Source organism: Terrapene carolina, unplaced genomic scaffold (assembly GCF_002925995.2).
Source record: "Terrapene carolina triunguis isolate 2854851 unplaced genomic scaffold, T_m_triunguis-2.0 Scaffold113, whole genome shotgun sequence".
Classification (NCBI taxonomy): Eukaryota; Metazoa; Chordata; order Testudines; family Emydidae; genus Terrapene; species Terrapene triunguis.
In genome coordinates, this window is record NW_020664464.1 from 9,057,080 (window position 1) to 9,070,065 (window position 12,986).

At 37.5% G+C, this 12,986-nt stretch overlaps 1 protein-coding gene across 2 annotated transcripts in view; it reads right to left on the bottom strand.

Annotated features, from left to right (window-relative positions):
- The window catches only part of CEP78 (centrosomal protein 78), a 49,089-nt gene that overhangs the window by 20,866 nt on the left and 15,237 nt on the right, over positions 1-12,986 (bottom strand). For both annotated transcript variants that reach the window (XM_024205282.3, XM_024205265.3), the window contains exons 6-11: positions 12,610-12,784; positions 11,036-11,149; positions 9,977-10,041; positions 7,166-7,274; positions 4,534-4,666; positions 1,116-1,161 (exon numbers count right to left, since the gene is read on the bottom strand). In XM_024205282.3, the coding sequence (XP_024061050.1) occupies positions 1,116-1,161; positions 4,534-4,666; positions 7,166-7,274; positions 9,977-10,041; positions 11,036-11,149; positions 12,610-12,784 (642 nt within the window). The remainder of the gene's footprint in view (positions 1-1,115; positions 1,162-4,533; positions 4,667-7,165; positions 7,275-9,976; positions 10,042-11,035; positions 11,150-12,609; positions 12,785-12,986) is intronic.

Consider the following 12,986-nt stretch of genomic DNA (forward strand, 5'->3'; position numbering starts at 1 on the left):
ATCCTAACCACTGTCTTACTCAGAGATCTCCTAAGCTCTGGTACGACAGGTGGGGGACTGCCTGCAGGCAGGAGAGGCAGAGATATAGCGCACAGTGCTTCAGTAATTCTGCACAGCTCTGGGTTGCAAAGATGCTCAGAGGTAGCCCAGACAAGATCATAACTAGGAGCAGCTCCCTGAAATGCTAAAATTAAGCTGGAAGCTGCTTTGGTTCCTGATCAGCCCAGATTCCAACTGAGAGCAAAAGTGATGTTATTCCATTAAAATCACACCTAAATATGAGAATGGCAAATTTTGCTGTATCTGTCATGGTTCACTGCCCCCTACATCCAATTTTTTAAAATGACCATCAATAAGATGGTCACGCTTTCAGTAACAGGTGAAATGATGTCAACTTCAAAGCAGGTGATTAGTGCCAGTGATTTCATTAGTATTCTTCCCTCAATATCTTCTATAAAACAATTAACTGAACTCAAAATGTTTTGATTTTTTAAGCTAATTTAAAAAAAAAAAAAAAAAAAAAAAAGAACTGAGGCCTGTCTACACAAGAACACTGTACTGATTTAGTGAAATCAGTGTAATCCTCTCATGTGGACATTTATTTCAGTTTAAATCAGTATGGAATTAGTCTTCACAAAGGCTTGAGGGGTGGATAAGATATGTTGTAGCGTGGAGTTTTTGAACCACAAACATCCTTGATAATAAAAAATTCAAAGCCATGCCATCTTAATTATCTTCTTCCAAGTTATGTTTGAGTCTCACAAGTATACATTTTTTTTTTTAATGAAGCAATCAGAAAATAGTATTGAAACCACTTATTTGACAATAGAAAAAAAAAACCTGACACAAAGGAAGAAAATAAAACCTCAAGTATTGCTTAAAAAAAAAATATTCATCCCAAATGTTAAAGTGTGACCATGAAGTGTTTTCACACACACAGTTTCCATGCTTCCAGGAAGTATTTAAGCCATAAAAAACACTCTCCACTTCTGTTTTGACACCTTGTGTTTTTATACTGGAAGCTCACTGGATACAATGGATTTTTATTTGTTCAGCATATTATCTATAGTACCGCATCATGTGCCTATCTATTGATATGTAATTGATAATCATACCTGGAACTTCAGTGGTAACTCCTGGGTACCATCCACTGGGAATCCCCTACAATGATATGTTTAAATCAAAGTGGTTTTTTTGAGAAAAATATTGTAATTTGTCAACATTGAAATTTCAAGGTATAATTTTGATTTAAGGGTCCTGATCCTACAAACACACATTGCTAAGATATTCAAAAGAAATAAGAGTTAAAACATGGTATAAAAATACTTGACAGGATCCTTTGAACAAACTGTCACTAAAATATCACTCTGCATAACAAAGTAGCTCTACTTTCTAATCAAGATTTAGGCCACGCTTTCAAAACTAGGTGCCTAAAGTTAGGCTTCTAAGTCCATATTTAGATACCTAAATAAGCAGCCTGATGTGGCACCATTGCAGCTGCCTTCGGAGTTTACAAGAGATGCTGTGTGCTTGGCACTTTTGAAAATCAGGTCTTATTTAAATGATTAAATATGGATTTAGGAACCTAACTTTAGGCATCCAGTTCTGCATATGTTGGCCTCTAATTTTATAAATTATTTGTAACTACATGTACAGTTTTTCTGTATGTTTCCTTGGCCAAACCTGCTCATGCAGGAACTACATAAAAATGGTGTTGTAGATTCCAAATGTGTGTCTCAATGCTTGCAAGATCAAAATTATTGCTTAAAATAAAAAAGAAAGAAGAGCTATTTTCACTTGTTAACTAAAAGCCAGATCTGCACCTAGGCTCATAAAGGTAAGCTGCATCCTTTCCTTCTTGTGCATCACCACCAGCAAGAAAGGCTGTGGCAAACCAGATTTTTCCTTCAGTTACACCTGTGCATTCCTAGTGCCTTCAAAGTTATGCTCTCAGTATTTTTAAGCACTTATAAAGCCCTCCTATTGCCCTGGTATCTGAGCACCTTAAAAAAAACCCAATCAAAAAAAATAAAATAAAAACATAAAACAAACAACCCAGAAATAGCAACAATTACTCTTTCTTCCTTCCCAATCTCTAGCAGAAATAGCCTGATTATAATATTTTGAAGGGGGACTATGTTTGTGGGTGTGCAAAAATACTTAGAGGCAAAGTAAGTCAAAGAAATGAGTTTTGTATTTAATTCTGAAAGTGGTAAGGTCCATGATCTGTCTTATTCCTCACAGGAGGGAGTGCCTCAAACTAGATCCAGCTCCTGTGAAAGTTCTGTCCCCTGCACTCACATGCCTCCACCTAACAAACAACTATAAACCAGTGAAATAATTTCACCAACAAACGCAGAAGAAAGAAATAATATTAATGTCTATCTTTAAATATTTGGGAAGCACTCACAGATATGGTGATGGGAGCCATGTCAATTGACAATTTCATTGTGCTAGAGAAATACAGATACCTTGGGAGGTCATGGTCACAGGTAGGTAGGGCCAATCCCATTGAGGGATTTGAGTATCATGAGAGAAACCCTGAACTGTATTCTATATTCAATGGGGAGCTAATGCAGAAAGCAGAGTCCCAGAATAATACGTTTACAGCAACCTTTGCTGTTATGTTTGTACCAGTTGGAGTTTTTCAGTGTTTGCGGCTTCACCCTTAGACACAAGATGCAATAGAAGTCATGAATGCATAGATCCCTGTGGCCTGGTCTGTGCCCTCTGAAACACTTGCGCAGACCAACTGTCTTCACTAGGTTAGCTCAGGTGTAACCAAAACCGTTTGTAGTATGTCACACAATAGGCCTAAAAACTAGGCAGCAAGGCACCCCTCATGCTGATTGATGTAGCCAAACCACACTGAATTATGCAGCATCATTCATGAGTATCCAATTAACTTTTCAAGTTATGTTTAAGTTAATACTTAATCATAACTTGTGGTTATGATTATGCTAGGGTAGTGGAAGTTCACATTTATTCTGCTATTGTCTGGAGTCAGTTTTGTCACCCAAGGTGGGGTGGGGGAGGAGAAGGGCCAGGCAACTCCTGTAGGGCTTAGGAGCTATGCGTGGCCATTACCTCCTCCTGCAAGCCTCTTCTAACCTGACAAGAACTTTGGCCCATTTCACTGTTTGAGTCCCCAATTCTATCACTCCTCTAACCACATACACACAGTCTCCCATTCTGAGGAGCTGCTCAATTCCACTTATGTACAGCAGATTACAAACTTCTGCATACCTTACCCTGCCTGGATGATGAGGTTCAACAAAGATCCTCCATCACCCAGATCCAGTGATCAATTTCTTGAGCCTTTACTGCTGTATCAATTGTGGAAGAATTTCCCACTCTGTCTTTTTAAAAGGTCGCAGAAAGTGAGCAGATGTGGGAAATACAATTAACTCCACGTTAGGTGAAAAATACAGCAAATAAAAAGACAGACAGGTAAATAAGCCAGGAAGGAAAGTAGTAAAGAAAGTGGCTGTTGTTTTGTGAATCTGTGTGGCAAAAGCAGACTGATGGGGAAACATTACAAAAAGATAAATTATATGTTTATTTGTATGGTTGCATAAACTGATTGGAACTTAGTAAACAATTCTCTTGATGACGTACAAGAAGGAATAGTACCCTGCTCAGTCTCTCTCAGTTGTGTTAGCACTGCAGAGCTAAAAGGAGTAACAAGCATTAGAAAGTGTTGTCACTAACGCTAGGTGATATGACTCAACAAAAGGAATGGATCAGCTGAATTAGAAGGTACCAAATTTATGATCACTTTTTCAATAGCATTATTCATCTGCTTGGTTTACAAAACCAATTGTAACATCTGAAATATTCCATGTTTTTTATTTTAAAAAAGCCCTGTATAAAAAGAAAATCTATGTGCAGCTAAGTTTTAGAATTCTTTTGAAACATCCACGTTGTAATTGCTTAGTTTAATTATTGCTGAAGAAGCTAACCAATTGCAGCTAAGGGGCAGATAAGTTATAAAATTCAAGACACAGAAAGGATTATGAATGCAATGTAAAATCTGTTTTGTGTACTCTAATCTGTTTTAAAATGAGTACAGATACGAATTTACAGCAGCGGTGGGGAACCTACGGCCCGTGGGCCGGATCCGGCCCCTTGCTCATTTTCATCCAGCTCACGAGCCATACATGTTCAACTCACTCGCCAGGAGGTGGGGCAGGGGGGCGGCACAGAGCCTCGGGGCTTCCCTGTGGGGCTGGAGCCGCAGCTGCAGGGGGGAAGCTCTGAGTCTCGGCACCCCCCTGTGGGGCTGGAGAAACGAACACCGGCTGACCCCGCTGCGGGGGTCCCGAGTCCCCGCCCCCGGGCAAGTGAGTTGAACGCGTGTGTCCCGCCATTGATTTTTTTCGGTGGGTCAATGGCCCAATAGAAAACAAACAAACAAAAGTTCCTCACCGCTGATTACAGTATGACCTCTGTAAACCACATTGACTTATTCTACTGTAATCCAAGATACAACATGCAGATTCTGTTTTCTTACTCATGCTCTCAATACTTCACCTGCACCTCTTTGCACGCTCTGCAGTACGCCAAGGTAGGAAACCATATGCACCTGGTGGTAATGGTTTTGGTGAATAGGTATCTTTATCAGATGGACTCTTTCCAGGATGCATGGGCTTTTTAGATGCTAATCCTGTATCGTACAGCAGGGATAGGGAGAGAAGAGAGAGTTCATTACAGTTACAACATGAAGAGACAGCTAAAGTTAAGGTTGTTTAGGCATTTCCATTTTAAGGATCCTCTTTCAGCTGCTCATAACTTTCTCAAACATGCACCTCTCCAGCTAAAATTTTTCAGGGCGAGTTTCTGACTAAGAATGAATTTTTCGTTTTTGAATGCTTGCGTGAAAATAGCTCCGGTATTCTTCAGTCCCAAGAGAGTGAGAATATATCCTTATACCCACTAGCCCAGAGGCTGATTGCGAATACAGTATGGACAGCTGTACCGTCAGGAATGTGGAGCAAAGTGCCCACCCCACCTTTGGGCTTGCATCAGTTAGAACCCAGCCAGACTCGAGAAGTGCTCATGAAGTTTATATCATTTACCTAGTGAAATGTCTGAATATGAAAATAAATTATTTAACTTCGAGTTATATTTCTCTGGAGAACATCCCATAATCCTGCTAATCTGGTGGGAGTGTAAAAGGACATAACTGATGTTGATGGAATTTCAAATTCCTGGTCACAGTTTAGCAAGTAACTAGGGTTAAGGAGAAGGGTTTTTTTTAAAAATTAGCAGCAGCAGGAATTTTCCTCCCCACCCTCACAACCGCCTCAATTTCAAGCCCTTTGAAACTGATTGTGCACAGTTTGACTTATTATGCTTACCTCTGTGTCTCCAAATCACTGAAGCAAAGATTAAAAAAGATAAACAGCCAAAGAAATGGAATTAAGTATGATTTTAGTAACTTTTAAAAATATTTATACTATCATGTGTTTCACTCATTAACCATGTTTAAGAGATACATATTCAAAATAAGAACATTTTGAATAATTTATTCAAATTAGCAGTGACAGGACTGCCATCTATAGATAGAGCCAGATTCATCCCATCTTATGCTGGCAATGGAGAGTCTGCTATGGAAAGCCTGAGACATGAAAAAAATAGACAACTATCTGCTGCCAAGTCTCCAAGAGCCATAGCAGTTGAAAGAGTGAGTAAAGTATGGTAAGGCCATCCTGGGAGGGAAGGAAAGGGTCTTGCTGATGCAGGGCACATCATTCAGAAGTCCCCATGCTTATTTTACCTTTCTACTGATTGTGTGTTATTTGGTGTGAAATGGGATCAGCAGAAGTAGGAATCTGAATCAGGTAGCAATGAGAGAATCTGGAGAACTTTTGTATTTTAGGAAACACATAGAACATTGGGCAAATTTTAGCTATTCTAAAACACATTTTCAGGGCTTTTTTAAGTGTTTATTCTGCTTCGTTTTAGATTGACTCTGGCATTCAGTTGTTGAATCCTAATCTTCAAAATTTCATCTGGTTTTCCATAAAGTGTTCTTGTCTGGCCATGGAGGATCACTGCTTAGGCTGCTCCCAAATTACTGGATCTTTTGCTTTTGTATCTTTGATCACTTCTCAGTTCATTCTGCATGAGCCTAAGTACACAGTCTATTGGAAATATTGCTACCCTTTCAAACAGAAGAGGGAATGGAGCACCAAAAGCACTAATCCAGTGTACATGGAACTGAGAGAACTCACAAAGAATGTTACTAATTCTACCAAGCACCAGGAAAAAGGGGAAGGAAAGAATAAGGCCTGGCCTAGACACAGTTTTTGTACCAGTAGAAATATTTTGGTTAGAGTGTCAAATTTTACTGAAATAATTATACCAGTAGAACCCCTCATATGGGCACAATTATACTGGTATAACAGTGCTTCCTGTAAAGGAAGAGGAATAAATTATACTGATAAAAGAACCTTTATACAGATATAACTACACTAGGGGGGCTTGTACTATTTTGACTATACCAGTAAAGTTAAAGCAATACAAACTTTTGTGTTTAGACAAACCCTGGTCTCTTTTATGCCCCCAACAAGAAGGAAGCAGTGAAATTTAGCAAGAGGGGCTGAAACAATTCAGTTCTATTAAATTCAGTTTTGCCAAACTAAAAGAGGGGAAACTCTACAACTGAGGTTTTCCTACCTATGTTCTACTAGGGAAAGTACTATTAGCTATGTATAATGTCATCAACATAAAAGGCATCCCAGTTAATGACTGGAGTGATGATCAACATAAAAACAGAACAAGAGATCAGCAGCTAGTATTTTAATCTGGGGCATGGCTAGGGGCTAATTGTTGGTGTAAGAATGTAGTTTCAATGTTTATTTCATAACCAAAAGCACTACATCTATTTTCCTCCCACCCGCTGTTCTTCTTCACAAAAAAATCTATTTATTTTTCTCTCACTATTGAGATCAATAACATGTACAGTAAAATCATCATACAGAGCTGAAGTGTTTGTATAAAGTCAATGAAAACTGTGTCATTACAATTTGTATTTGCCATCCTCTTGGGACCAATTTCACTGCCTTCTTTCTAGACAGATAGGGTCATGTAGAAAGCAAGAACTGACAAGCTTAGAAATAACTTTCGATTTCTTTCAAAGAGAAAGGGAAGGCAGTATTACCAATACGAATAGTAGCTTTTCCTTTCCGACCACTTCCTAGGACAATAGTTCTTTTTTTTGATTTAGGTTTGAGAATATCCTTTGAAGAAGGAGAGGTCAGCCACTTGTACTAGAACATTAAATAAAAACAAAAACACAAAAATCTCAAAATGTTAACTTCATTTTAGTAACGGATATTTCAGGATGTACTAGCTTTGGAGTTTCATAGCTAATATGCTAAAGATTACTTTTCTATATTGAATATTTTATTTAATAAACTTCATTTATGTAGCCTTGTTAACAATTTGAGTTTTCAATAATCAGGAATGAGTTAAAAATCTTCAAGATTTTTAGAGGGTGTGATCACTTATTATTTAACAAAATAATTTCCAACTTAATTGGATATAAATATAACATCATACTATCTGCAAGCAAATGTTCCCAGAACACCTCTAAAGCACCCCATCCAATTTTTCTTCCTCTGTGCAACAGTTCTCCTTTTATAGTAAGAAAAACAGCACATGCTCTGTAAAAAGGAAAAACTGGCACTGGCTTCCATGCTCCCCTACAGAGCTGACTCGTAGGAATGTCTGGCTCCAGCCAAAGTTCTCCAGCGTAATAAAGACTTTCTAGTAAGATATTATATTACAAATAAAATACAGCTTTTTTTAAAAAAGCATCAAGGTTTTTTTGTTTTTTTTTCAGTGCTTGCAGTGGTAGGGCATGCCAATAGGGCACATTTATCACAAGAATTCACACTAAAATTGAAGTGTATTGAGATCAAAAGGAAAAGCTGTGCGTTGAATTTACTGTTTTCCTTCAAGGTGACACCGTGCTGCTCTAGAGGATTCTCAAAAAGGACTGGCTCTGACCAGTATTTTTCTAGGTTTATATTCCAAGTATCTATTCCAGTGTTTTGTTTGCTTTTTAAAGTATGTGTCTCCATGTTGTAGATATAATGGCACTTGGAAGCCACTGGCTCCAAAAAGCTTGGCATCAGTACAACAGCATTTGTCACATCAGAAAATCCTACCACCGCCCCCCATTGCGTGAAATTATTAAGACCATTCTGGTAGGATTTTATGATTCTCTCTATTAGTGTGGTGATTATCAGAAAAGAATGTTAATGTAAAAACAGCTTTGTCTTTCTCAGCTGATTCGCCTTCCTTGTATTGAGAGTCAGATTTACATACTTTATGGACAAAAACAAGTTTTTACTACTTTTTACAGCAGAGCCAACAGAGTCTAATCTGGCTCATGAGTCAACAGAAAAAAATTCTGCAAATGAAGCTTAATAAAGTAATGACAAAATATAAGCAAGAGTGAACATAGCTGGACTTTCAGAGTCCAGGTTGAATTTGCAGGTCTGACAGTTAGAAAGAGGGGCTACTTGCCATTTACGGTTGTTCTTTGAGAGTCACCTCTGCATTTTCACACTTGTATTCCCATTTGTGGGATATACTATCCCTGGTATTGAGATGTGGAACTGCTTTGAAAAGCTGTGTCCTTTGGGAGATACTTCATATAAGGGTGTGCAATCCCCAACTGTCTCAGTTCCTTCTCCCTAACCACAGAGACCTGATGCTATATAGAACTATGAGACAGAAGAGAAGGTAGGCAGAGAGAACAAATACACAGACGTAACTCTTGAAGAGCAACAGTCACTGGTAAGTAATCTCTCTCTCTTCTTCAAGGTCTTGTGAGTTTCCCACGTATTTCCCATAATGAGATCCATCAGCAGGACAGTGAGCTAGGAGTTTAGTTAAATATGGATTGTAGCATAAGTCTCCTAAACTAAGTATTGGAGCACAATGTAAAATCCAAGGAATGGAGTTTAGTGAACACTTTCACCAGACACCAAATTGCTGCTGTGCTTATCTTCATTAAGAGAACTTGCCTAACGCAATTATGCTGCATTGGCTCTCCTGGAGTGTGTATTTTATAGCAGGGTGCGCTGGTTTCCCACCTGAGATGTAACGTTTCATACATCTCCTAATCCAGTGAGAGCCTCTAGTAAACAGGTCCCTGAGATCTCCCCAAATGCTACAAATAACCTACTGGATTGTATAAAAGGTTTGGTATTTTCCAAGTAAGAGCAGAACACTCTATTTACACTTGGGGTCGGGAGACAAGATTCCCATTGGTGGGAATGGGGTCTGGAGAAGAACACAGGGAGAGAAATACAATCTGAGAACACCTTATGCATAAAGCTGGGATGGGGCCTCATAATGACTTTGACCTTGTGTACCACAGTACAAGATGGTGTGGCCATCAAACCTGAGGGCTGTCCCAAAGAGTACCAGTGAGGTAAAAAGATCTCCAATAACTGTACACCGGGCGCACAATGGACAAGTGCAATCACTCGAAGAAGAATTTAATTCACTGATTTAAAAAAACAACATATTTTTAGGTTAGGTGTTATTTTCCTAACCTAGGGAATTAGGAACACAAACAAAGAACTGCTTTACTGAGACATTAAGGTTGACCAATTAAAGACCACTAAACATCAAAACTTCCAACAACATTTTTAACTTTATGTTGTACATATGCACTGTTTTCTATTTTTCTTATTAAATATCTAATTCCTGTTTTATTAGTTTACGTTGTAAGCTACACAAAATATACACGATGTTCAATGTGACATAGTTAATGCTGCTGCTGGTGCTTTAACTTTTGCGATTTTTAACTGCAACCTGAACATACACTTAATTTAATATTAAATAAAAAGAGTTATACTAATCTGTACAGAATCACGTGGTGTCATAATATCATGGTTTGTTTTAAATCCAAATACAGACAAACAAAAGTCATTCCAGAATGCCTGAAACATACCTCTGAACTGGTACTGTTTCCATTCATGAGAACTCTTTCAATAAGTTTTTTCATCAAAGTGTGATCTAGAGTGAAAAAAATAAATACATTCATTTCATTAATTTCAATATTAGATTATTTTTGATAAAATATTCACTAGGGCTGTCAAGCGATTTAAAAAAATTAATCGCGATTAATCATGCAGTTAAACAATAATAGAATACCATTTATTTAAACATTTTTGAATGTTTTCTACATTTTCAAATATACTGATTTCAATTACAACACAGAATACAAAGGGTACAGTGCTCACTTTATATTTATTTTTGATTACAAGTATTTGCACTGTAAAAAAAAACCCCAAAAGAAATAGCATCAGAGGGGTAGCCATGTTAGTCTGTATCCACAAAAACAACGAGGAGTCCGGCGGCACCTTAAAGGCTAACAGATTTATTTGGGCATAAGATTTCGTGGGTAAAAAGCCCACTTCTTCAGATGCATAGAGTGAAAATTACAGATGCAGGCATAAATATTCTGACACATGACAAATATATTGACACACTCCCTTCTCTTCATGTGTCAGGATATTTATGCCTGCATCTGTAATTTTCACTCCATGCAAAAGAAATAGTATTTTTCAATTCACCTAATACAAGTACTGTAGTGCAATATTTCTTTTATCATTTTTACAGTGCAAATATTTGTAATAAAAAATATACACTTTGATTTCAATTATAACACAGAATACAATATATATGAAAATGTAGAAAAAATCCAAAATATTTATTAAATTTCAATTGTTATTCTATTGTTTAATAGTGCAATTAAAACTGTGATTAGTCGCGATTAATTTTTTTTAGTTAATCGTGTGAGTTAACTGTGATTAATCGACAGCCCTAATATTCATACAAACAGAGCAAGATAAAACAAGTCAACATCTCCCTTTATTTAAAATGTAGTTGGCAAATATTCAGTAAAATCTGGTTTAATTTTTCTGAAAATGCTACATTTTTCAAAAGTTATAAATGAAAAATCTTTGTTTTTTTTAATCAGAATGGAAGGATAGATAAAAGTTCATACCAATTAATGGATTTTTTCTTACATCCAAGATCACTAGAGTTGTATTAGTTTGAAAAGCATCTAACAATGATTTTGCCCCATCGTTGGAAATTCCACACTGCTGCATGTCAAGTGCTGAAATGTTTAAAAAGGTTAAACATTACTCAGTTGCATCACTTGAACTAATAATTCAAATAATGAATCTATCCATAATGAAAACATCCACATGCATGTACCTAAGAGTCTTGCAAGTAACCAAAAAGAAAGAAAGAAAGAAAGAAAGAAAGAGTATTCTCAGCTCTACCCAAGGGAGAGCTAAGGTAATATTTTAAATGCAGGATGGAGATTAACATTTAAGTCATTATCAGATATCAAAGTTTCAAGATATAGCTGCTGGCAGTGTTCCCTCTAATTTTTCCCACCCATGTGCGAAATTAATTTTGTTATGTGCACCAATATGGAGGTGATGTGTAACTAAATTAAAAATCCCTACCACATCATCATCTCATACACTCAGTTATATTTATGATGGGTTTTGAAAATTGCTAACTTGAACAGCAGTGAAGCAAGGTCTAATATGCAAGGCAATATTAAATGTAATGGTGCTGAACACCAACCAACAGCTGCTGGGAGAAAATAAATAAATAAATTCAACAACTTAGGTTTTAAATACTGGCTTCAGTATTTCACGGGGGGGGGGGGTGAGGGGGAACACATCACTATGCAGATAATTGTATTATCCAATACTTTTAAACTTGCTATAGCTTTGCCATTTCTTGCAATATTCTTTCATGTTGTACAGCCACAGTATTTTCCCAGATGTGGTCCACAGTCAAACATACTGAAAGGTAAAATAAGTTCTACAACCAATAAATTACTTCAGATTACAGAGCTGTAAGAAAGCCAAGACATCTGGAATTCTATAGCCACCTTAGGGTTTATGTACAGTAGAATAGTAGATGAAGACCCTTATAAGATTGCCACCAAAATTTGTTCAAGAGTTTCACAAAATTACAGTTACCAAAATTAGAATTAAATACCAAGTAGTGTCTAACTAATCACCATGAAAACATTATTTCTTCTTCTGTAAAACCTCTCCACATATTGGCTACTAGCTTTATATTTTGTAACTGTTATCCCTACCTTGTTAAATACTTAAACTTAAAAATGTATTACCTATACATCTATTACAGATGCAAATCAGCTACTGTTAAGACTAGTTCTAATGTGCCTTAGAAGTAGGGTGACCACACATCTCGTTTTGGCTGGGAAAGTTCACTTTTTAAGCCCTGTCCCAGGGGTCTCGATTTTTTTTGGCATAACTGGGAATTTGTCCCATTTTCTCTTGCCATCTGATCATCACTTGTCAAGAGCAAATGGGACAAATGCCCAGTTTTGCCAAAAAAAGGGGGGCATGCCTCCCACTGGGACATGGAGTAATGTGCGGGGGGGACGGGGGAAGAGAGCAGCAACACCAGCCCCGCACAGCAGGGCGTGGGTGAGCAGTGACACTCGCCCAAGCCCCTCCCGATCTCCCGTTTTACCTTTGGGAAATATGGTCACCCTACTTAGAAGCACAGAACAATTTACCATACCTTTCAGCCACAGGTCCTCTCCAAGACATTCTGCAAAGGCTCTAGCCCCTCGATCACCAACAAGTGCATTGCAGTTGAGAGTGATACGCCTCAAACCTGCCATGCAGTCAAGATCAGGTCTCCTATAGCGTAGACTTTCAGCCCAAGCTTCACCATGTCTTTTCATTGCCTGGTGCTTTGAAAACAAAACAAGTTAACATTAGTGGTGAGGTGAAGCCATCAACACTGATGCAAAGAAGATTAATTAAAATAATGATTCAATTACAATTACTATTATTGAAATGAAATAAAACCCAACTACAATGTTACTGAATTTAAGAAATACACACAATCATGCTCTTACACATTAACTCTCATTCTTATTACTGATAAATTAT